A 25,977-nucleotide genomic window follows, 5' to 3' on the forward strand; every position below is an offset into this window, starting at 1 on the left:
TTCAGCACTCAGATATTCGCACACAGTTCTCTGTTCCAGCTGTGGGAGTTGTGCATGTGTAGCTGAGGGCAGAGCTGTTTGCTAGTAAGAAGTCACTGGGTTGTTTAAAAAAAAAAAAAAAAAAGAAAGCAGCTCTTTGAGGTTTTTGCTTTGAAGAATTTTCAATTAAAAGTAAGTGATGAAGTCATACATTTCACCCAGTATATAAATATATATTTGTCATTTAGGACAACAAGCAAGGTCAATAAAGAATAGTTTTTCTATGTCTCAGTGGAAAGAAGAATGTTATCCATGTGATTGCAAAGGGTCTGCCAAATGGGAAAAATCAGTCAAACAAAGAGCACAGCGTTGCTTGCTGGAGTAAACAATTCTAAATGAACAAAAGCTCTACATAAAAGTAAAATGTCCCACCCCCTAGTGAAAGCTGTTTTCAAAGCTCTGTATTCTTTCAGAATGCTGTAACACAGATTAACCTAATGTTTTTCTTCTGCTGATACAACAGTATGGTTCCTCATTCTACTTGTGTGATTTCAGCTATCTTATTCTGGTTTTGATATTTTAAAATTTTACAAACTCCCTACTGACTTAAAAGGTCTGCTTTTCTATTTCCTACACTTCAGAAGATGCATCTGTACTATATACCTTTTACATCAAGCAAGTTTGTTGAGAGATTTATATACAAAAGCTATCCTGGAGGCAAAGAAAGCCAAATAAGCCCAGAAAAATCCCCTTTTGTACATGCAGTTTCAGGAGAGCTTAGTTACCCTTCCAAGGCATGCAACTGAAAACCAGCAGACAAAATCCTCTCGGTACATACCGGGAATACTGGGCTGCTCCAGGCCCATGTGCTAATTTAAGGTGCTCAGTGTGCTCCCAACCTGGAGGATCTCAGCTCACAGAAAACATACAGGAAAAGTGCTGTGTGAGGAGGAACACAGCCAATCCCTTAGAAACCCAGAATGAGACTGCAGCAGCAGGATAAACCCTGTTTTACAATGGGCAAGGCAATACATGCCCTTCTGGATTTTAGGGCTTCTGTTTGTACAGCTGTTAAGGAGAAAAATCAAGAGTGGGTGCAATATCCCATATAACTGGGAATGTCCTGTAGACAAAATACTTTCTATTACATTGAATTTTATCTAATATTCCTTGATGTGATGAGGCTGACCTTTGCAAATGTTTAATAAAAATTGCCATATTCAAAAACCTCAGGGCTCACACGCTTTCACATTAAAAGGAGTAGGTGTTTTAGGTATCTGCTAGCAGTGCTTTTAGTCAGTAGTGTCCATGTCTTATCATAACCTGTGTTACTTAAGCATAACAATTTCCAATCACATCACACCAAACAGGAAGCATAGGCTGTCAGCAGAAATCTGGATTTCAGGCAGTTATTTAAATAGTTTTTGACATATACTTGCTTCCTATGCAGATAGAAAAGTAAGATGTCCTCAGGATTCAGATAAGCTGGAAAGATGGAGAAAGAAGCTGCCTGGCTATGTTTTTTCACTAGAAATTTCCATTGGAGAACTGTATTTTTCAGGCTGTGGCACCTCAAACTGAACTAACTTGCTTAAAATACTTTGAAATGCCTAAGGAAGATGTTTAGAACTACTTTTACTACCTGATAATCCAGCCTGTTTCTTCCAGACAACACATATCTAAAAGCAATGACTAAACAGCACAATCAACAACCTGGCTTACAACTGTGCTATTCCTTATGCTGAATTTTAACCATTTCAGACTTAGAAGTCCTATCATTCTTTCAAGAGAGACCTATATAAGTTTTCAGTTGCATTTAAAAAGGTATTAAAAGTTGAACTTCAGCAGCACCGTTCCCATTTCATCCCTCCATGTCCATAGTCACTGTGTGCAGTTCTGCAGGGCCAACTCCCACCTCTGCAGAACCGATTGTGCTGCAATGGACATCATTCCCTTTTCTCTGCTGAGATCTCCTGCCTGCTGGGGAAAGGCGTATGGACATAACTGGGCAGAACAAAGTGCCCCAGGATGCCATTTACACTGTGGGGATTGCAACTGTGCACTGCTGCCAGTCTCAGGGCAATGCCAAGAAAACTGTTCTCACAGAAGGCTGGATTCATGAAAATTAGAAGCACTTTAAATCCCAAAATGTTTGTGTAGCTGAAGGTATGAAAACTATCTCCAGAGGATGCCTCATTTAAGGAAGTGCAAGATCAGATCTAAGTAGAAGTAACACAATCATGCTCATCAGCAGCATGATCAGTATTTCATATCCTTTAAAAAATCAGCTCCTGTTTTAAGTCTTGAGACACAGAGGAACTGAGGCCCTTAAGTGCTGTTACAGTGTAAGTTAAGAAAAAATAAAATCTCACATCTCACTTACTTCTTCTAGTACTGGTATTTCCACCTGAGCAGGTCATATGGTTTCTACTATCAGGACTGTTTAATTTGTTAGCGCTGTGTTTCAGTCTCTTTACTGTATTTTTCAGTCCTTTTACTCCTTACTCCTATTTTTTACTAGCGAGAAAACCTGATTAAACTATGCTTTAGTCACAGGCAAATTCTAAATCATAGGACACTATGGCCACCACTGCAATAAAAAGCACTAGTGGGGACTGTGATTAATTTCTTTGGAGGTGAGGTGGGGGTGCTCTTGAGGAGCACAACTGTCAACTGCTATTTTTGACCTGCTACTCCTACTACAATAAAGTCATCTATTACTTGGTCTGCCATGTCCCTGGGAATGCAGCTCATTTGACACAGTTTATCATCTATGTGGTGCAATGCTGAGGCACAGATGATGGCTAAAGGAAGCACTGGAATGTATCTGGATTTACTGTTCATTAGCTCCTGTGAGTGGAAAATTCAAAAATCTGCAAAGCTTGTGGCTGTCTGAGGACTGGCTTTTGTCCTATATATATATATAAATATATTTATATATGTATATATGCATTAAGTTCAAACATCCTTACCATCTAATTTGGGTGGCAGACAACATTTTCCCTCCTCTTAATGCACAGGACTGATGTTGGGGTTTGACACTTGGTTGTTTCAGCAGAACAGTGAATAAACTATGACCTACTTTATGCACTGCTGTATAGCACAACTGGCTTGTGACAGTAGCTTAGGGAAGGTTTATACTCCCACACTCTTTATAGAGTGCACTTCTTCACAGAACTCTAAGAACTACATTTAGTAATTTAAACAGTTGAAAATAGTAATGAAAAATACTATAGACTCGGACTATAAGAAGATGAAAATCCATTAAAGAAAATCTATTGGAATAACTTATTAGCAGGGGCTTAGAGTAAAATATATATATAGAAAGGAGTTTCACCCTAGCCTCCCAATGAAATGCCAAAGAAGCCTGAACATGAAACTGGAGCCACCAGCAATCTTGCTGAAATAAGACCTGACTTTTAAAGAGACAGTTTTTTTTATATAGTGTTTATAATTTTAGCCTCTTACTATTGGAAGGCTGCCTGTATACAATTATTAGTGAAACCTTTCACTTCAGGAAATACTCAGTCACTAGTGATAGGGAAATGATCTATTGAATTCAGATACATTAAACAAACAAACAAATGATAAAATGGAAATTATGCCCATAGACACTCCTGCAAGCCATGAATCTGAAATGGAACTGTCAGATGATCACTCAGCAGAAGAGGCTACAGCAAAATGGATTTTAAAAAGTGACAGGACAAACCTAATTCTCCAGATCAAGAGCAGAGTTTGTCAAATGCTTAGTCTTGCTTTCATGACTGTAGAGGACAAAAAGTTTCAGGGCATTTTTTTAATTCACTTAGGATCAGATTAGCAAAGCAAGAGCTGACATAAAGGAGACTTCCAAACACCAACATTCAGTGATGCATATGGGAAATAAGGGCTGAAAGATCTCTAGCAGAATTTGTTTGTGCAATGCACTGTTGCTTTCCTCATATTTTGACAGAAAGACTCAGAATTCATTAGAATATATTTGAATGGCATTTTTACAATTCAAGGTGTACAAAAAGAAAATAAATATGGGAAGATACAAGTATTAGACTAGATGAACAACTGACATGAACACCTGAGTTAGGAGAGAAAAAACTAGAGAGAATTAGATATACTGGAGACTGTTGCTCACAATTATCCAAGTGTCCTCCAAATCATTCAGTGACCTGAGATTTATGAAAAGACAGCCAAGAAACACAACAGTTCATGGAACACAACCCTGGACTGAGAGGAAAATCCAGGATGAAGGCAACTGGTGCATCTCCAGAGCATCTGATTAATGCAGTATTTCTCCATGTAAATAGTCAAGACACAAAAAGAGAACGATGAAAACAGAAAGAACTGACCAGAAATAGCGAGAAATCATTCCAGAGTGGCAGGTCCCCAGCTAAAAGCATTTTGGGATTTAGAGGCAGAAACCAACATGGGCAGAAACCCAGAATTCCAGATTTGCTGGGCAGCTTCATGAAAACTGCATTTATACCCACTAGCCCCTCTTATTTCTGATATGATTCCAACCTGCAAAGTGTGATGGATTCTGTGAAGTTACCAGATCTAAGCTCCTGCACAGACTAAAACAAAGTACCAGGTAAGAAAACAGCCTGTTACATTGGGAAAGAGGTCCAGGTGACTGATGGCACGGGGAGGGTTTGGAGGGAGTCAGGGCAAGCAGCTCCTGTGCTCTGCAATGTCACCCACTTCTTTGTATTCTCTGAGTTGTATTTTCAGACTCCACTAACAGCTCGTGGTCTTTCTTTCCCTGCCCCACTTCCCCCCTTCTTTTTTATAACCACAAGTCTCAAATCTAGTTTTGCTGCAGGACTATTTGAAGGCTTTAATTTTCAGCTGGTGACAGCCTTTTCTCCAGGCTTTTAACGCTTCCAAAAGTAATAAATAGAATTTTTGGTTTTGCTTATCTAAGTGGCTAACCAAAAACACCACCAGCATTTTCAATAAAAATCCTCCAATGTTTTTCACTGTTAAGGTTAAAAGCAGCAAAAGGAAACAAAGAAGATTGCAGAACCCATGAAGAATTTCCCCTCTCCTTAAAAAACAAAACAAAAATAAACAAAGATGTTTATATAATCACAGAAAAATATCCAAACTGCAATTGTCCTTTTTTTTCATTACAAATCATTATTAACAACTGCAGAGTGATGAGTGAAAATACAGCTTTGGTGCTGGAGGATTAGTTCAGACTTGTGCTCACAGACCCACTGCTGTGCCTGTGTAAGCACAGTTCAGAAAATCACATGTTGCAGTTTATCTAAATGATCATCTTTCCTTCTTATTTTTTCAAACATTCCCAACGTAGTTTCAGAAATTAAATGTTACTGTAATCTTTATAAATTTTCAGATGTCTGAGTCCGGGGTGTGGACCAATAAATTGGATTCTGTATCATGAGTCTTATGACTTTTATCACTACATTCTCAGCTGTTAGTGCCAAGATTAAACTTTCAGAAACATCTCAAGCATTTTGAATTAGGCTTGATGAAAACCACCACCACGTACTCAGCCCTCGGTACTGCTTTGTTCTTGGATTTTCTTTTTTTTTTACCCTTAAAAAAAAAAAGAAATTTTAAGGTCTTCTGTATAAGTCAAATTTCATCCATGTGCTTTTAAATCAAAAGCAATCATATATATGCCCCCATTTTAAACTATTTTGACTGCAGCATTTTTGCTTTCAGAAACAACCAAATACCTGTAAATACAGTAATGTTCAAAAAAAAAGAAAAACAGAGTGAAATTCTTTTAAGTGCAGTGTCGTACTGACAGCAAGCAGCTTTCTACTTTTAACCTGTTTATAAAGCTTAGTTTGAAACCAAATTATTAGAAGAAATACATTCAACAAATAAGATCTTACTATATATGTGTGTGTATATAAATGTATAACAGATTAGAAGTGTAAAACCGTAGAATATGAGGAGGTCATCACTTACAAGAGTTCCATTATGAGATTAATTAAAGAATTACAGCTGCACTAAAAGGAGGGCAGATGAAATTAGAAACAAATTGTTTTGTTTAAAATCTTCCTCAACCACTCTTGGTGCAAGGGGGGACAGATGGGACAGAGAGAGGAAGAAACCCTCACATAAATCTGATAATTCCTTACATTTTACAGGGCTGAATTTTCCTAAATAAACCACAGAGATGCAGTCTTTAAGAAATCCATTAGCTATTCAGACTATGCCTTTTCCTAATCCAACATTATTACCTGCAGTAAATAGAAATATTTTTTTAAGCATAGTATAAGATTTCCCATTTAAATATATATCCTCTTTTCAATATTTTCGTTGGGAAACTACTCAGTCCTGCAAACATGCATGTGGTTGTAACTTCATTTATGGCCCCAATAATGAGAATGTTTATGGAATGAATTTAAAGAAGTTTCACAGTGTAGCCATTTTTTCTGGGTTCTGAATTTAACATTCTTCTGTTCTTCAATTAATTCTGCTTTGATGTGATATGATTGCATACAGCCATCCTTCAAAAGTGTGCAGACTAGACTTCCCCTGTTCAGCTTAATTTGATATTAAGCTTTGAATCCTTCCTCCTCATTCAGGTGGAGACATCCCAGCTGTATAAAGAGTGACTGCATTTCCTTGCTTCTTGACACTGTGCATCTGTTCCTGCTCTAGCACTCCTAAAATATGCAGCCTCATCTCCCTTATAGCTCACTTGTATTTGCAAGGATTTTCCAGAACACCTACATTTTGGGTTCTTCAGAGTATTGCTGGATGCATCATCCCGAGAGAAAATACTATTGCTATGAAAGATTTTCAAAATCTCTCCAGATAGGTAAGTAATAACTTCTGCTGCCAAAGGAAAAATACAGCTTGAAAATTGAATGGAATGTGAAAGAATATTCCCTCCTGTATCTGGAAATCAACACCCTCACCTGCTGTGAAGATTACTTTCTGTCTTATTTTGATTTAACTAGATTTTCCACAACTGTGCCTTCTCTGTTACACAAGAGCCTTGCAAAGCCCAGCTATGGTTGATCTATAAAAACTGCCAGCTAACAGGGTCACAATTGGTATTGCCATAAACCCAGGAATATTTATTTCTTTTACTATTTTCCCTAAAAACACTGCTTTTTAAAACTAGCATTTTCGTATGGACAGTCCTAGATAAATTCATGCTGGGAGAAGTTCTCCTAAACTGACAAGCTCACAGTAGAACATCACCCTCACAAAACCAGATGTGTCCCATCCTGCCAAACATCATGTCAAATAACATGCAGGTTATTATATCACTTATTTAAATATATTTACATTAATTTCATTCAAATCAGAACAGAAAGGAGATCATCTTAAAAAATGAAAGAAAAAAATAACAAACTCGAGGTCAGCTGCTATTCACTCACATTCTCTGGAGGCTGGGTTTTAATTAACTTAATTTTCTGGAGAAGACACATAATTTTTTAATTCTGTAAAAATTTCTGGAACAAATTTATCCCATCAGCTGTGTTATATTAGAGAAACTTCTTTCTCCCTTCAAGTCTAAAGCTGTGAGCCACTAAACTGAGTCTTAAGTGTTATGCTTATCTCTACATTTTCAGTCTGAAATTGTTCAGAGTAAGGACTGTCATACCTTAAATATAGATCATTTTGTGGAATGTAATTTTACACAGCAGTGGAGCAGTATAGCAAATAAAATGTCAGCCAAGAATGCTGTAGCTTTATGATCCTGGGTATTTGCTGCAAGAAATACACTTTTTTCTTTGCACTCCAAAAAAAATTTTGCCAGCATATGCATTAAAAGAGGTCAACAGTCCTGCAAGGTTCTTTTAATGCATAGAATAATTTTCATGCAGTTTTCACACCTTCTATCCTGGAGGCCTTTGCAAAACTAATAATAAAGAGTATAAAAGACAGGGTAAGAGAAGGCTGAAGAATTTCAAAGGAAAAAATAGAGATGTTGAACACGCTATGAACAGGGGGAGAATCAGTGATTTCCATGATTTACCATCCCAGCTCTGCCTACAAACCACACAGACAGAGTGGCCGTGGCTTCCCAGGGACAGCAGCTCAGCTGACACTGCGTGGCCATCACAGATGAGCACTTCTCCCTCCCTGCATTACTGTTGCACCATTTCCCTGCCAGTGGATGTAAGGATTGTGTCATTGGTGGGTCAGTCAGTTTCTCAGGCTGATCCAGCAGAAAAGCCTGCCGAGGGGCAGCAGAGCAGGACGGAGGAGCCGTTCTTTGTCACAGGCAGCTGAGCCAACGCACCGTGAAGCCACCAGTGTCCCTGCCAAGGCAAGGGGGGATGGCAGGAGCCTTGGCCAAGGAAGAACAGGGCTGCCTTTTTAATGGGGAAGTTGCTGGATCACACTATAAAAATGAGACTTTTGGTTTCTACTTGGAAAAAAAAAAAAAAACCAAACCCCCAGAAGTATTTCATTCTGGTGCTGTTCTAATGAAAACTCAGCTGTTTGTTTCAAAATTCATGGGTGTGTTTTAACACACTTTCTGAAACCAGAAAATTAAGAATGCCTTTGCATTTGGTAATTACAATCAGTTTACATTTCTAACTTCTTACCATGTTTTTTTCAAGTATCACACTGGTCTAGTTTATACAAATATACTTTCATAAAATTATATTTTTACCAAGAACATACCCTTGCAATAAGGTACATATAGCATTGTGCTGAAAGTCCCAACAAAGCAGACTCTGCCTGTTAGCTCACATTAACTGAGTCTTTGGCTGATATTTCCATGGAAGGTATGCTGATCTTTCTAGTAGTGTCAATAGAATCACATTACTGCTCGAGTCATCATTTTCTAAAAGCTATTTGGCAGCTCACCATTCATCCCCTACAGTTAGATTCAACTCTGTTTACAGCATCTAATAAACAGGGTTAGTTATATACAAATTTAAGAGAGACTTCATTCTTTCTCTTAATCTGGTTAAATTTGTAATAAAATGCTACTTTAAAATGTTACTTTTTTTTCCTTTGACCAGGAATCCTAATGCTTTATTTGTGATATCTGAGTTTTTAGTAACAATAAATGCTTTGTCTGCTGGATGCAAAGAGTTCATTGGTTTAATTAAAGGGGATTAATTGAATTAACCGAATTAATGCATTCAGTTAAACCAAATGCTTAGAAAGACAAGATTAAAAAGTAGTTGTGTTGTGCTATTCATTATTGAGTGAGTGTTCCCAATCCACTTCAGCACGAAGTCAGCTGGCTCGGGCTGAATCACTGGTGAAAGCAGTTAAACTAACCTTGCTGACTTTACAGTGAAATAGGGTTTAACGACATTAATAAACAGCAGGATAATAAGAGAAGAAATAAGAGCAGCTGGAGCACTAACCAAATGAATTATGGCATCACAGCTGAGATTGATAATGAAAACCCCTGGACAGTAACTTCTCAAACTAGTACAGCTGTTTCCAAATAGCCATCTGTCTGAGCCCCAAGGCTTTTTGATGTGTGGATACTCTTAAATTAACTTAGCAGAGCTCAGTTAAGAAATGACAGAAACAGTGTGATAATATTGAAAGCTAATGTGGAATAAGCAATATAAACTTATACTGGTTTAAGAAAAAATTTTAAAGGGGCAATTTTGCAACTTTCTTTGAAGTGGTGAAACAGCTGTGTGATGGAGTCCTAAAATAAATTATTTGATGACAGGAAAGCTCTATGAGAGTGATTAAAAGGAAATTTGTTTTTCCGTTTGAAACAATTGGGAAAGGAAATCTTATGACTACATAAGTCTCCAAAACAACTTAAGTATAGTTTATAGAAAGATTAAATTTCTTCAGACACAGGAGTTTCTTTAATCAATTTAACTGTCAAATGACACAGTCCACCCTTGGCCCTGTCAGTAAAGCCTTGTCCATAAACGGGGGAAAAAAATAACATATTACAGGGACATTTCTTGTAGCAATCTGGCCTTGTTTCCCTTGGCAATTTTTTAGGTTGTTTGGGTTTGTTTTCTTTTCTTTTCTTTTTTTTAGAACTGTACAGGGCAACTTTTGCTGTTAGTAACTACAGGAAAATACCAATAGAATATTTACCACATAGAAATTCCACATTTCAGAAAAACTGTACTACAACCCATCTGGTAAAAATCAGCATTTACATGATGAGTAGATGGTAGATTTCTAATCCTGCCCTAGGAAATACTGTGGTAGAAAATGATCATAGCCTTCTGGAATTACTGAATTTTGGCCCTATATTTTATTTTTCATTGCCACTTTCAGTTGCTCAGGAAGCTCAAGCAGAATAAGTAGTGATTGTAAAGAAAAAGCCAAGCATTTCCACCAGATGTTACCTCCTCACTTGGGATTAGTGTCCTACTGTGTGGCCTATTTTTTAATACAACTCAAAGTATAAAAAAAATCAACACAATGTAAAAACAAACAAACAAACCAACCAATGAACCAAAAACCCCCACAATTTAATTCACTTACCTTTGGCTTCCTGCTTAGCCCAGAATTCTTTCACTATCTTAGTAATGTGTCTCTCCTCTCTCAACTTCTTTTGCCACTGACGCAGCTCTTGTATCTCACTATCACAACGCACCTGTGAAAGGGGAAAGAGAAATGAAAACTAAAATTATATACCTTTCTGGTACCCAGGATGAGGATACTACTTTTTTCACGGGGCTGCAACTGGGAAAATATGTGATAATCATTTTTGCTGGGCCTGAGGTAAAAGCACAATCCCAGAGGTTTACAGTTTTCAGCTAACACAGAAATAAAATCCACATAATTGACAAATCCAATCGAAAACATAAATATGTCTATTAGGGGATCACTTTGATTACCAAGGACTCCTGAGAACAAGATTGCAGCCAGATGCTAATTTTTTGTGTTAATTAAAATTTCAAGCCTTATGCTGAAGGGTTTTGGTGCCTTTATAAAAGCACAACACTATGAAACCAACCCAGTGACCAAAATAATAGAGCAGAAGAGGAGCATGGAGGGTCATACAGAAGGAAATTTATTCCATCAACCTGATTCACACCTGCCATCAGCTGCAAATAGGCTGACTGGCAATCCCACCCACACAATTTTCACAAACAGGAGAGCCATTCATCTGTTATTTAAAGTAATTGGACTGCATTGCATGATATCTATTCTTTGTCAGTCAATCACCCCATGAAAGGCATAATTCTGCTTCCACAGAAAATGACAATAGCCATAGGCCTTGATTCCATTTAGATTTAAGTTGAATTTTTCTTGTGTTTTTGTAGTGGTGTAGTTCCTACTAATATAAAAACGAGCTAACTCTGCATCAACAGCTTTTACCACTCTGCTACTTAAACTTGTTGTAAGCAGGATTTGATTAATTAGCAGCATTGTGCCCATTGTCTGCCTTGCCATTCACACAATTACTACTTCCACTGCTGAACAACAGTGGGAAAGGGACATGTCAGTATTATCTTAGACATTGGTGATAGTTCTCTTAAAGTCATACTCAAATTGCAATAGAGTTATTTTTAAAATGCAGTTTCTGAGTTTTAGGGGTTTTTTTCCTAAATGTTACATATAAAAATGTAATTATGTTTCAGGACTATATTTAGAGAAGCTGTGGCTGCCCCATCCCTGGAAGTGTCCAAGGCCAGGCTGGAAGGGCCTTGGTGCAACCTGGTCTGGAGGAAGATATTTCTGTCCATGGCATAGGGCTGGAACTGGATGATCTTTAAGGTCTCTTCCAACTCAAACCATTCCATGATTCTGTGATTTAATGTCCTAATAATTCAGTCTGGCGTTAATATCATAGAAACAAGCAACAATATGCTCAGTTTCTCCTGGACACATTTTTGCTTGCAGGAAGATAACTACTTAGTTCCCTAGAAAATTTCTGAATAAAATTGTATTTATTTTATTCTTACATGATATGGTGAAGAGTTTGCTCTGTGATTTGAACTCTGTAATATGCTCTTCTCCATTACACTCTGTTTTTCTCCCACTTTGCTAAGATACATACAGAGCAAAAGAGCATGACTTAGTTTTCCACTAGTTATAAAAAACCCAAACCTTAAAGAAAACAGTATAAATTATTTATCAAAAGTATTCTTTCCACCCAGAACTACTCCTCTGTGGTGCAGCTAAGAATGCAATAAACAGCAGCTGAACTCCCATAGCACTTTCCAACCCACTTAGGAGAAGATCACTTGCTGTGTTTCAGACAGTGCACTGGCAGAGCAGAAATACAATACAAGGTTACTCGATCAATAAAAACAGCCAAGACTTTTACTCAGTCACTGGACATCAGATACCTCTTAGACCTCAAATAATATCCCATTATGCTGATATAGTTCTGTAATATCTTCTATAGAAGTTATAAGGATTTCTTACAAGGTTCGTATGAAATTTTAAAAATTAAAGAAGTTACAGTTACTAGTGATCTTTCTAGCTATACAAAAAAATAAGATCATTTTCTATTAAATCCATCAAATACTATTTGCAAAAATAAAATATAATCCAAACACAGGATTTTTTTTTTTAGACTTGCAAGAGACATTTTTTTCTTTTATGCTGCCATGTTAGCTTTTCTAAGCCAAATAATTCCCTATTACATGGAGTCAGTTTATCTGCACAGAAAAAGGTTAAGGGAATTCCTGTGGGACAAAAGCATATAAATGACAGCAGTAGAAGAGGCAGGAAGATAGAAAAATTACCACCTCTATATCTAAATACAAAATTTCTGAAAACATGATGTGTCCATTTGCATCTTCAGCTGTAAGAGCTGTATTTTGGACCATGACAGTTTCTGTATACTGAAAACAAAGACAATAATTCTTAACAGTTAAAAGATAAAAGGCAAGCCTAGTAGATTCTGTTTGGTCTCCCTAAGCAAATAAAACAGTGACAGTGCAGTGAAATCCATAGTGAAATACAGAGTTCTGAGATAAAGGCAGTCAGATAGACTCAAATACTCCAAAGTCAGTATTAAATTCAAGCAGTAAACATGAGCTCCCAGAACAAAGTGTCTTTTTAGAAAAGTGATCAAAAACAGAAAAAAAGAAAACAGATACACCACCTGCAGTAAAACGGGTGACAAGAATGCAATAAAATACAGAAAAATGTTCCAAATATGCTTAATAGATTATAGTTTAGCATAGTTATAATATAGTTTAGCATAGCGATAATTCCTTACAAAGTGCTCTGTTTTGAAACCAGACTGCAATTTTACTGTGATTAAATAGCCATGGCTTAGCAACAAAATCTCCAGGCAAATAAAGAGTCAAGAATCTTGTCCAAACAACTGATGTGTCTCTCCTGCAAACCAGCAATGCCTGAAGCTCTGGAAGGATCTTAGCTCTGAAGGGAGAGTTCACTCCTACCTAAGCCACTTGGGCTGACTTTACATTTGCTGTAAATAACAGTGAATATTTGTGTGACCTTCTGGGTTTAAGCCTTTGCTGGTAGCCACAACTTGCTGGAAAAGCAGTATCAGTGTGATAGCAAAAGCAGAACTACACTTTGCAAGTACAAAGCAAGACTGAAGCATTTTTATCTTTAACTTTTGCTCAAACAACATGTATAGAATAGCACTGAATATTTACATAATGCTGTCCAATTTCAACTCTAACATATTACAAGATTTAGTCAAAAAGCCCATGCTCTCAGTGCTAGGTGAGAACATGTTGCACCACAGAAAACACTAATGGTTCACCCAGAGACATCAGAGGAAATTCTATAAATGAAAAATTACCTTTAGTATAGAATAGTTATGCAAATTTTAAAGTTTAAAAAGACTCCATAAAAAATGGCACTAAGCAAAGATTCTGCAGTAGAGGGGTGAAGGAATATATCCTCTTTTGTTGGAAAAGTGCCTGGAAATTTGACACCTATCTGAATACTGCCTTGGCCCATGAAAGATGAAGAACCTCAATAAAATAGGGTGGTGGAAAGTGAAAAGAAAGAATTCTGATGACACAGCTGCCTCTAGTCTTACTTGAGTGCTCCTCCTGGCCCTCAAAGAGCCCTCTCAAGATGATGTCTTCCCTTCTGTGATCTCCTCAGAGATCCTCAGCAGTTGTATTTTCCACTGCTATTTGTTCTTGATTAAACTTGAAATAATTGTCAGAGTGCCCATTAGTGTCTTTGAATGAAAGACTGTGGCAAGGACTTGGTTGATGGCAGCCATTAATTATTATTACAACAATTAAACAAGTGTTTTTCTGAAATGTGCTGCAGACAAGTATGAATGTACTGTTTTGATCCTGCTTTATCATCAGAGTTCTCAATATTCTGTACCTAGAGCTTCTTTTTCCCCTTTACATAGAAAAACCTTTGCATTTCTTGCCATGTGTTTTTGATGCTGGCATGCCCAGACAGCTAGAGGTAGCAGAAACAAGTGAAGTATCAAGAGCAGACATGATGCTCAGTCAGTTATATAACTACATAAACTTTACTGCCTAAATCAATATGGTCAACAAAATAACTCAAAAATGGTCTGAGAACATAGAAGATGTTCAGTTATTATCAGTTATTAACATTAAATCAGTGTTAGCTGACAGAGCTATTTATTTTAAAAGCAAATCATCTGAATTCTTTGGTAAATTTTCATAACATACTTATCGTTAATGTGAGGAAATCCCATTTAAGCTTAGTGTTCTCTTTATCTGCAAGCCCAAGGATAACACATTGCCCTATGTAATGATTTGTTACTAATGATTTTTATTTTATATTCTGATTGCAATTTTTAATTTTTAAAACCCCATGTTCTTTCATCTTGAATAAGGTAAAAAATTCAAAGCTAATGTTATAGCCTGAATTATTTTTTATGTCTCCTACCTTTTATAGCTAGAGTTTCTCTCATTTCTGTGAAGTTGTTTAGAATGATAAATACCACTGTGAAAATTCTGAAGTTCATCTATACAGGGAAGGATTGTGCCCTTCACAAGCTTTCAGAGAAGCACAAGATATCTGAGCAACCTTGCAGTGTTCAGCAAACATAACTGTTATTGGATAATGGTTGCCTCCACTGTAAGGATGCCTGCAGGGAAAGTGTCAGTGCTAATTAATGTTAGTGTCAATGCTGTCTCTGTTTAAAAAAAGAAAAATAAAGGAAAACGAACAAGCAGAAAGAGTCGCAAAAATCCATCAGTCAAGAAGAACATTTCAAGGTATTTCATCGTCTTTGGCTGCACAGCACATTATAGGAGCCACTTATATATTCATGCTTGTTAAAAATAGTAGAGAACTTAACAGAGAGTGTTTTATACTGATTGTTATTTAAAGAACACCTGACATTCAGAGATGTCTCACTGTCCATCACAACAAAATTGCTGCTATATCTGGAGGCTATTTAAAAGCTTAAGTTTTGATAAAGGAAGTCAAAGACATTTCTTCATCACCAAAGTCACCTGAATTTCAAGTCCATTTCTTCCCAAGGTGTGAAGGTATTAGAGCTTTTTAAAAAAAATATTGGACAGAATTTGTTCAGGATTTTCAAAATTATTTATTTAGTATCCCAGGGTTAGTATGGCTCTTACCCTCCAAAATAATCACATTGGACAATTTTCTTTGCATTTATTTTATGCACCTTGCTTTTCCCCCTTAAACTGGGAATGGCACTGCTGCTGTATCAACAATATGCCTTACAACATCTGCTTGCCATTTTGTTTTCCTTTTCACTGAATAACAGCCTTCATGCCTCTCATAAATCTCCTGTCTCATTCTTGGTCTCAATTTGTTGTCCTTTTATTTCTCCATAGACCTCACCAATCCTCCTTGAGCATCTCCACACTCACTCATACATCCCTGCATGAAGCAAAATAACTCTCCATCCTTTAGAACTATCTATCCACAGAACCTTGCAATTAAAGGAAGAAAATTGTTCAGTGTTAATTGTACTTTGGAAAATCGAATTTCTGTGGATTTTTTTGTTGTTGAGGGAAACAGTGAGATTACATCAGCATAAATGCCTGTGACAAAATTGTAGTCACTAGGCATAAGGCAGAGCAACATCCAAAGCCAATGAACCATAGGGGTCTCAGCAGCTATTTATAGTATCCCCTACTTAAAATTTATGTAAGGATTTTCCCTGGGGCCTTCACAGTCCTACAGTTTTCAACATCAAGCAAAATAATTATAGATTACTCTTACCCGATAACCTCTCCAGAAGGACTGAATTATCAGGCATGCTTCTTCTTCTGATAGAATTAGAGATAGAGGAGTTGGTGGTCTAGGACTTAAAAAAAAGTATTTTTTTTTAAACAGACAGCCTAAAAATGTAAAACACTTTCTTCCCCAACAGTGTATTTTATCAAAAAGAGGAATATTGTTCAGGAGCCTGAAAGACACAATGTCTTATTGCTCTGAAAATAAAATGCACAAAGAATATCTCCTTTACAAATATATTGTTATACACACTACAGTAATTTCTTCTTAAAACAATAATATACAAATGGCACATCAAGCACAATAATCTTTGTTATTCTTGTACATGTATTTCAAATTCCCCTGTTATGGTAAGGTTTGAGGTGGCAGTGGGAGGTGGGCAAAGGAAGCAGTCTGCTATCTGTAAAGCAGAGAGCATTTTAGTATGTGTGCAACAATGAACTGACTTATGATGTAAATGTTTATGACATGAAATACACAGAATAGAAACATATCTTAGTACATTAATTTCCATTATGATGTCACTTTAAATTAAAAAGTACTGAAAAATAATGATTAGCACATCTGCATAGTATGAATCCATGTTTAGAAATGTCTAAACACGTTCTTAAAATGCTGAAATTTTACTTTTGATAGCATATCCTTTTTTTGGTGATAAAAGAATGTAATACATATGTGAACTCAACCATTTTCAGCCAAAATATATGGTCGTTTGAAAGCCTCTTTGGTGATTCTCTAGCTACCAATTTCAATGGGAACAAGCTAGTAATTAAATTCAGCCATCACTAACAAAATCTCAAATGGCTTTATCAAATCTTGCTTTCCAAAAGCCATTTTCTATGGGTCATAATTTATTTCTCAGACAAACAAAAATCACCCACTGGAAAGGGCAAAACAAAATTAGTTTCTATACTGTCTTTTAGAAAAAATGTAATTTAAAGCTAATGAACTGTAGGGCAGTAATGCTGCAACTCATGAAAATACCAGCCATAAAGAGAAGCCTTGGCACAGCATTAGAATGGCTGCCAAGAGCCACTCTCCCTGCATGGGGAACAGACTGAACACAGCCTTGACTTGGAAGAACACAACATTATGAATTTGGATGCAGCAACCACCTACAGACACATGCAGCCCATGCAGGAACATGATCTATAGTATTTGTACTATAAAGACACATATACAGCAAAGCCCTTCAATAACTAGCTATTTATTTATGCAGTCTTACATTTTCTGGCTAAAACACTGCAATATCTTTTAGAAATTTATTTATGGCATATTACAGCCCAAGCCAGGAGGCTTGACAGCTTACATTTTCCTTTCACTTAATTTCATTCATATTAGTCTCTGCCCTAGTAAGCTTCCTATGCTCTCTGACGTCTTTCTCTTAGGGCTTGTCTTCACTGCAGGAGCATTTCAACTTGGAGCACAATCTTCCCTCTTATCTAATGCTGCACTGACTACACCGTTTTAGTCTGTGTACTCAGCTAAATTGGTCTCATCATCATGTCAGCTGGGTTTTGGCCTACATTTATTTTAATGTGAAATAAAACCTTGGTCTGTTTGAAAAAGTCGAAATAAGGCAAAAATAAAAAGCAGTCTCTCCATTGAGGTAAACAGTCTTAGCTCTGTGAACATTAATTAGCATTCCTCCTGCTCAGGGGAAATCATAACTGCTGGACAAGCAAGGCTTCCTGAGCTAACAGCTTCTTATAATCACACTTAAAAATCTGAAGTTGGACTGTGCTGGTTTCCCTGATAAGCTTTCATCCTCTGTTCTATTTTAGATCTTTTTGAAAACCAAAACTTAGGGAAAATCACAGGAAGACCTATATATCTTACAGCAGTTATATCAAAGACACTGAACTTTCTCTAAGAATAAGTACATCTCCAAAGAACGACTTGAGATTTCTCTTAGCCTGCAAAGTCAACTCTAGCATTTATTTGCTTTCATTTTCAAATTATAAAAATGTCTAGTTTATAATCCAGCACTAAAAGTGATAAAATAATACAAAATATCAAGCAAGAACAGTACTTCATTTTCAGTATGAGAGTCACTGGCAGATATCAATCCTTTCAATGGCACAGCTTTAAAGACCAGAAGTCATGCCAGGTCCAGTTTGGTCTGAGGGAATAAATGGAGAATATACACAATTGGCTGCAGGTCAAATAAAAATAGAATCTGAGCAGAGACAATCACCCCTCAGCAGTGAACGAGGGAGAGGAGTGTGTCATTTGTGGCAGAAGACAGCTGTATGCCTCCAAGATGAAAACTGACAGCACAATGTAACTATATTCTGTTTATTTAGTCTCCAATTATGCACAATCTTAAAAGTCTACCCATGAAATACAGTGATATCTATTTTAATATACATATATTGTTTAACATAAGTTACACACGTAAAAGAGCAACAGTAAAATTATTTTTCGAAAGTATTTCATTTCACCAAATCTGCATAAAGCAGACACTCCCCAGAGGAAAGTTAAACTCCAGAAACATGTTTCTTGCTTTCTGAGCAAACTTGTACAGATCTTGACCATGTGAGATATTTGCTAATTATATTACATTATGCAGGTGCTATTTGGCACTCAGAATATACAAAACAGACTTACATCAAATAAATGTAGGAGGCATTGAAAAAGGTTCTTATTGAAGGCATATATCTGATTTCCTCATGGATAGAAGATGGGGTTCTTAATGAATTCTGAAGAATGGGGGGAAAGAGTCTCTCCATTATCTTGTCTCCAAAACAGACAAAATAATCTCTGGGGGTTCATAGTCACAGTGATGGGCGCAGAATACACGAAGTATTTCCATACAGTAATGCCCAGAAACTCTGATCATCTTTACATTCCTAATCTGTCCTACAAAGAGGCCTGATTCCTTCCTTGGAAACAAAATACAAGAATAAATTTAATCAAGAAAATTTTCAGTATATATAATTCAGGATTTTGTAATGGCTCTTCCTGCTCCAATCTGTTCCCTAACAGCAACAGACAAGCCTCACATTTCACCAGCAGCCTCAGAGCCAGGTGCCTGCAGAGAGCAGCAGTGCCTGGGGCTCATGGTGGGCAGGTGAGAGTGGAATATCCAGGTGCAGTCACCAAACGATCTGGGTTTCTCTCTGCTTTCAGAAAGCTCTTTCTAGAAATATTAAAGCAATATTTCCTAATGAAAAGGATCAGGCCTCCTAGGTTTCAATTCAACAGCCACAGCCACATTCATTTCACCTTTAGGTTGACTGTGATGGTTATTGTTTTTGAATATTGAGATCATGTACGAACACAGGCAATGACAGAGTCACTGAAAAATTCATAATCTAAAAGAACAGACCAAAGAATAGGGATAAAATATAAGACATGCCAGTAAATGACCATGGTGATCTGCATAACTCTTAAAAAAAGGATTCTGAAAAAGTCTTTGGTTTGTGAAATACTCAAAAAATCACATGCTGGTCTGAATAACCAAAAAACTCTTCTGGAAATTTGTCAAAGTAGTTATCTTTCATATTTCCAGTATTTCTTATTCCTAATCATAGAATCTAGAAACACTACAGCAACTTGTGCCTTCATTAGGTCTCTCTTCTTACATGCCTACCCAGATCTCCAAAAGTGTGCAATAACAAAAAAGTATTGGTTTGATTCAAAGTAAATGTCTCAAAAATCTCTGCTTATAAATACTATTAAGGTCATTGACCCCAAAAGCAGGAAGAAGGTGGTTCATAAGCAATCAGACACTGAAGTACTGATTCCTCTCACTTGGTATTTTAAATCAATTAGATATATTGATCAAATATTACACAGGCACTGTATGAGCCTCTCAGATTTCCAGGAAAGTATTCCCACAGACACTTGACAAAAATACCCTGGAACATTTTCACAGGTCAAACAGAGTGTGAACTGAGACCTTTCATGGTAACATTTTCAGTATTAATACAACTATTCCACAGTCAGAAATAAATTCCTAATCACTATTTGCAACAATCTAATGCACTTGAATAAGATTATTAGTATTTGAAGAAAAAAGATCCTTACGATATACATGAAAAAATTTTAGTGCATTATGGGGTGAGTACATTTTTAAAGGATTGTAAATGTAGGAATAACCAATCTAAACTTCTTAAAAGAGGAACTGAAACCAAGTAGACATTTTAAAGTGTGACTCCTGTTAGTTAGCAGGAGTCTGAACTCCTCTATCACCTTGCCCAAATAAAAGCTCCTTGACAATGTCAATAGCAAATTAAATTTAAAAATGTTATAAATACATTTGAGAGTATTATGAAAGTGGCCATAGTGATAATATGCATTCAATTGTTAAACACATACCAACTATTTATATACTTACTTAGCTATTTATAATGAAGAAAAGAGATGATAAAAAGAAAAGACAATGTGGAACTAACACGAGAAAGCTGGTCTGTAGGGAGGCAGAGTCATGTAACCAACAGGAGACTGAGGCAGAACAGGTGATTTCTAACAAGAATGTCAGAGGAATGAGAGGAAACACAGCAAGAAGTCTTTGTAGTGAGAACATGCCAAAAAATACCAGCGCAAGAATCTCTCGTCTTCAGTTCTGTCTGAAAATTACAGTGGGTTTCTTGCCTCTTAACACACTCTCTCTTGGGGAGGATGTGCCCATTTTAATGCTCCAACTCACTTCTATGCTTGCATACTTGCTACATATTTTGGAAGTCACAAAGCATTGCCTCAGCTGTCTCTCTTGTAGGACCAATATTTATGTAGTCTGTGAGAGTGTTTGTGGCCCTGGACTGAAGGAAACCAAACATGGATCTGTTCCAAAGGCCACTCATGGCAATGGGAAAATTTCCATTTATGTTTGTTACTTTAGGTCACACTGTGTATGCTGAAAACATGAGAAACTCCCCTTAGTGCTCTAACAGCAACACTAGGAAGATGTCACAAAGCAATAATAAGTTTTCTGTTTTCTTATTGCCATTTTGACAACCTTTACATAAACTAAAGCATTTTTAATGCATCAGGTATTACAGCCATAAAACCTTCAACGCCATAAAGCGCCACTGCAAAATATAAATATTTTACACAAAAAAATTCTGCAGTTTTTCAACACACAGTTTTTAAGTAAGAAATTTCTCCTTTGTTAACTTGAGTTCTTCCACATTACTTGAATGGCAATTTTTTACTTGGAAACACATAGAATAACATCCACAGAGATGTATTTGTTAGACTTCCCTGTTATTACAATAAAATATTATTTAAAGCTCAAATTATTAATGAAAATTAAAGAAGAAAATATAAGGCAAATCAAGCATAATCTAAACATGGCTGGTTTAGACACAAACCAATGAAATACTGCAGTGTGCAGAAAGCACAGCCTGTAGAAACTGGGCGTATTATGGAAAGAAAAAAAATCAGTCACCCATGCAAAATTACCCCTATTGGCCATCTGAGAACTGACAATGAAGTCAACTGTAAAGGCAGCTGAGACCAGCAGACTTCACCTAATTAAAATATTTGGGGGAGAGAGAAAAAAAATCAATGTATATATACATGTGTATAGAAATATTTGGCAAAAAGCCACTACTCCAAATTTAGTAATCATTTATAGACATATATATCTTAGCTGCCCACTTCACTAAAGCAATGATAAATTTATTTTCTCTGTGTCTGCACACTTGCTTTGGTACACAGAGATAGATCCAACCAGGAAATGTGTCCTTCTGAACTGAGTAGCAAGTAAATATCTTCAATAAAAAGGAGAAAATGCAGATTAAAAACATCTTGTGAATTACTTTTTATCTGAACTTTAACAGCCAGGGAAATACTTATGCTTGTAACTAACAGAGATGCATATACCATTCTCTCTCACTGGATGTAAGGGTCGAGGGTAAGGTTGAATAATGCTGCAATATTATTAAATGTACCTGACAGAATTCTATGATATCACTATTTTTCAGAGCAGGGGAACAGTTTTTTATCAGTTTCTTCATATTTCTTTCATTAATATGCTAAAGAATGTCAGGAAATGATGCTGCCATGTTGCTCACACTATCTATGCCAGAAAAGCAACATTTCAGAAGGATCAGAGCATAATCAGAGCTCACTGACTCTGCCTGGCCCCGATTCAGTACACACAGCTTGGTTACTTGTGACTGAGCTTCACTGCTGTTCAACCAGAAACACCACTGGAAAATGCTGACAAAAGGCAACCGTGGTGCTCATTAGCATATTTATAGGATTACAAAACATTCACAGCTCTAATTCTATTTCCTTTACTTGGTTATATCAGCAGTCTGGAATGGAGGGACAGGAGGATCAGTTTGTATCTCAGCAAGTGCCCAACAAAGGTGTGCTGGTTTTGTGTTCAAACCCCACTTTCCTGCCCTCTGAAAGGTACAGCTGCCCTTTAGGGCAACAGAAATGTCTGGGATGTGATATGGAGATTACCATCCAGCACTGAGGCTGCTCCTCTGCTGCTTTTGAAATCTGCTTTGGGAATTGAAGATTCCCAAGGGATGTAATGTTTTGTCAGCCAGGGGTAACATACAGAACTCAGTAGAAGACAAGGTGCCTATACTAAGATTTCACAGCAATCAGTACACTAAAGCTGGAAACAAATCAGAATTTTACAAGCTCCTTCACCTACAATAGCCAGGTTTTGAAGGTACAAGGTTTGCATTTAAAATTCTGAAAACTGATGCAGCATTTAGGTCTCCTTATAAGGGAAAAGTAGGCTGCAAGATCTCATTTAGAAACACATTGTACAGAGAGTGAAGCTCATAAGACTGTGGCTTTGACTATTCTTAAAAAAAAAATGGAGCTTCAAAGAAGAAACTGGAGGCACTGGAAGACAGCCAAAAAAGTCATACTCAAGTATGGAATATATTAAAAAAAGCTGGATCTCTGATAGAACAAAAACAATATTCCTCTGGGGTTTTTTTGTTTTGGTGGTTTTTGTTGGTTTTTGGTTGTTTTCTTTTTAGCATTAAGGCTGCCTGGCACTGATAGACCCATCTAAACAGCTGGGATGAGGATGTTTCCCATCTAAATTTGACCAGCACTTTTTAGCACATTGTCTCTTAAATATCCTTAATCCTGTTAAAAAATGAAAGCTCCTTTAAACATAGAAATGGAAATGACAATAAAAAGCATAGAATCAATTACATTTTAAGTGTGATATCTGAAAGGATATAATCATAAACTATTTAGGACATATCCAGAAGGACATCACAAAAAATTCTCTTATTTTTATTCTTATTTAATATTGCAGTCTTTCGTTTTGCTGTAATAATGTTTACTTCATATGCAGCATTTGTTAAATCTGTAATTTTAGGATAAGTTCACTAAAAGTTGTTATTTAATAATAATTTTAATAATTATTATTTAAAGGGCCTACATGTTTAGAAGATTTTAGATGAAGTGCATCAACTTAAGTAGGACTGTGACACTCCAGTGTCCTTGTGGAGCTGTCACTACATTATTTAGGAGCACCACTACCAACAGAAGCTATGAGTCATTCAGGCTGTGATTCCACAGTGTATTGCTCTTGTTGGCAAAGCTGACTCAAGCAGTTCCTGCCACCACTTCTATCTCTTAGCAGCTCATTTGTTCAATTCACCTTGCCCTGAGCCCTTCATTTTAATCCTTTGTTTGTGCCAAAACACAGGTTTCCACTTGCCAAGGTGAAGCAGATTGGAGGAATTACCTGTGTTTTAAATAGCTATACAAACCCTCCTCACACATTGTGGCAGAGAGATTCCTAACTCAGAGTAGGTTCCTGATCAGAATAATCAAGCACCCTACCAAACAGACAAAGTGATATTAGGGTGCCTTCAAGCATGATGGGGTGAAGAGTAAGAGAGAGGGGAACCATTTTGGCCAGCTTTACCTCCAAGAGAAATGTTTGTACAACTGTGAACTTAGAGATTTTATCTTTGGTACAAACATCCATCTTCACAAACCCGTGGTATCAAAACTGCCTTACTGACCAAGGGCTCTTCTGTGTGCCTAAGGAATGAGTACAAAAACCAGGCTGCAGTTCATGCTCACTTGGCAAAGCACAAAATCACAGCCTTAAATGGGCATCTTGTTGGCAAGAGCTGTGTTTGACAGAATGAAACAGATGTGTTCCACCAGAGGCAGGTTGGAACAGCAATGGCAGGACAACACAGTGGCTGAAGGTATTGAAGTTGAGATGAAATGGGTCATTGTGCAAAGGTGTTTGTACTGCAGAAACTTCCTACTCAACTCTGACCACATGATTACATCTCAGAGAGTCAAAGTTAACCCTTTTGACACAATTACCAGCTTATCCCAAAGACCTGTGATAGTCAAGGAGCTTTCCTCTTTCTCCATTGGTGTCTCAAGTTTCCAAGTGTCACATGTCAAGAATTCAAAAAAGCTCAATTTCCACTTACACTGTGCAATAAAGTAAATATATGTACAAGATATTAATCTCTGTGTTTTCACCAATCACCAATCTAGATTCCAAATAAGTTTTCAAATCGAAAATTTTCTTTAAAAATCTGACCTCTGTTAGTTTTTTATTCCCTCACTGTGGACTACCCCTTTACTTTTCTCACACAGCAGCTATATTTTAAACTAAATGCAGTCTCAAGGACAGTAACATTTCTTCCAAAACTTGTGCTGCTTGGTTCTACAAGAACAACAAGGAATATATGATTGAGGCTGCCAAAACAAGTGTTCATTTCTCAAAGTCATAAATGTCTGCAGCAACGTATCCTGACACCAAGGATTGTTACAGGTATTTCAAGCTGCTTACAGTTAGAGAAGAATTTCTTGACTGTAGCCCCAAAGATTTCCTCAGTAGGAAGCAGCACTGAAAACATTGCTTTACTCCTCAGTACAAAGATATTCACACTACTACCAGACTATTCAAATGTCCTGTATTCTACAATTAAAATGTTCAGGAATTCTAAATTAATTTCTCTGTGAACAATTCAGGTACAAAATATCTTGTAAGTAATACCCTAGCAAGCTAGAAAGTATCACCTAGTTCTTTGTTGCACACAGTCAAGGGCATTTTGAGGGCACAGTTGCAACACATTGAAGCTCTATTACTTTTTTGGGATAGCAGAGGCAAAAGAACAAAAGGAGAAAAGGTTACTCTGGGTACTGCAATAACTTACTGGTCCTTTAGACAGTCCTTAACAAAAGGGATGGAAAACAATTTTGTGAATGACTCATCTTTCCTCTTTGGGTTCTTGCTAAAGAGAAAGGAAAACAACTCATATTAATTTAAATTTCAGCTATTCAATTTGCAAATTAATGCCTTTGAATCACTGAACATACTTAGTACCAAGAAACATGATTAACTTACTTGTATAACCACTCAGTTAGGAAATCAGAGGGAATAAATTTTGTTCTTCTTACCTAAAGATAGAAGATAGTTTCAAATTATTTATTACCTTTGGACTGGTCATATGTTTAAGCTAAATTGACTGCTTTTATTAAATAAAATATATAGTACATTACTCTGTCTAAGTTATTATTGCTATTGCCAACTGTCAGTGGCTCAGCCAAAACTTCAGAAATTTTGTGGAATTATTTCAAGACAAACAGTGAGAAAATTCTATATATATTATCTTGATATATGCTGCAGTATATCTAGAACAAATATCTCTGAATGGTGCTCTAAGTGGCAATTTCATTGTGAAGAAATTAACAGAACTCATTCATACATGAAAATACATTGTCAATTCCTTGCCATTTTGTTTAAAGTTCTATTATCATACTCAAAATACTTCATTTCTTCCAAGACACAGAAGGAACATTGATTGGCTGTTGTTTCCTCCTGCATGGAAGCAGCTTGAAGATGTTGTGAATACACACAGGCAGAGTATTGTGTGGCTGCTCAGACCAAATCATCTGCTGGGTGCTCTAGAAAGGAAAGCAAAACCAAAGGAAAGCTAA

The 25,977-nt window shown here is 36.7% G+C and overlaps 1 protein-coding gene across 4 annotated transcripts in view; it reads right to left on the reverse strand.

The window, feature by feature from the left end:
- Positions 1-25,977, reverse strand: part of IQCK (IQ motif containing K) — a 35,602-nt gene that overhangs the window by 2,089 nt on the left and 7,536 nt on the right. For 2 of the 4 annotated variants that reach the window (XM_085074738.1, XM_085074737.1), the window contains exons 5-9: positions 25,385-25,437; positions 25,194-25,271; positions 16,054-16,138; positions 10,402-10,513; positions 1,622-1,658 (exon numbers count right to left, since the gene is read on the reverse strand). In XM_085074738.1, coding sequence (XP_084930864.1) covers positions 1,622-1,658; positions 10,402-10,513; positions 16,054-16,138; positions 25,194-25,271; positions 25,385-25,437 — 365 coding nt within the window. Of the gene's footprint in view, positions 1-1,621; positions 1,659-10,401; positions 10,514-11,828; positions 11,911-16,053; positions 16,139-25,193; positions 25,272-25,384; positions 25,438-25,977 lie in introns of all 4 variants that reach the window. The other 2 variants (XR_014855108.1, XM_085074739.1) reach the window with 2 other exon arrangements.

This window comes from Lichenostomus cassidix, chromosome 14 (assembly GCF_008360975.1).
Source record: "Lichenostomus cassidix isolate B80296 chromosome 14, HeHo_3.0, whole genome shotgun sequence".
In the NCBI taxonomy this organism is placed as follows: domain Eukaryota; kingdom Metazoa; phylum Chordata; class Aves; order Passeriformes; family Meliphagidae; genus Lichenostomus; species Lichenostomus cassidix.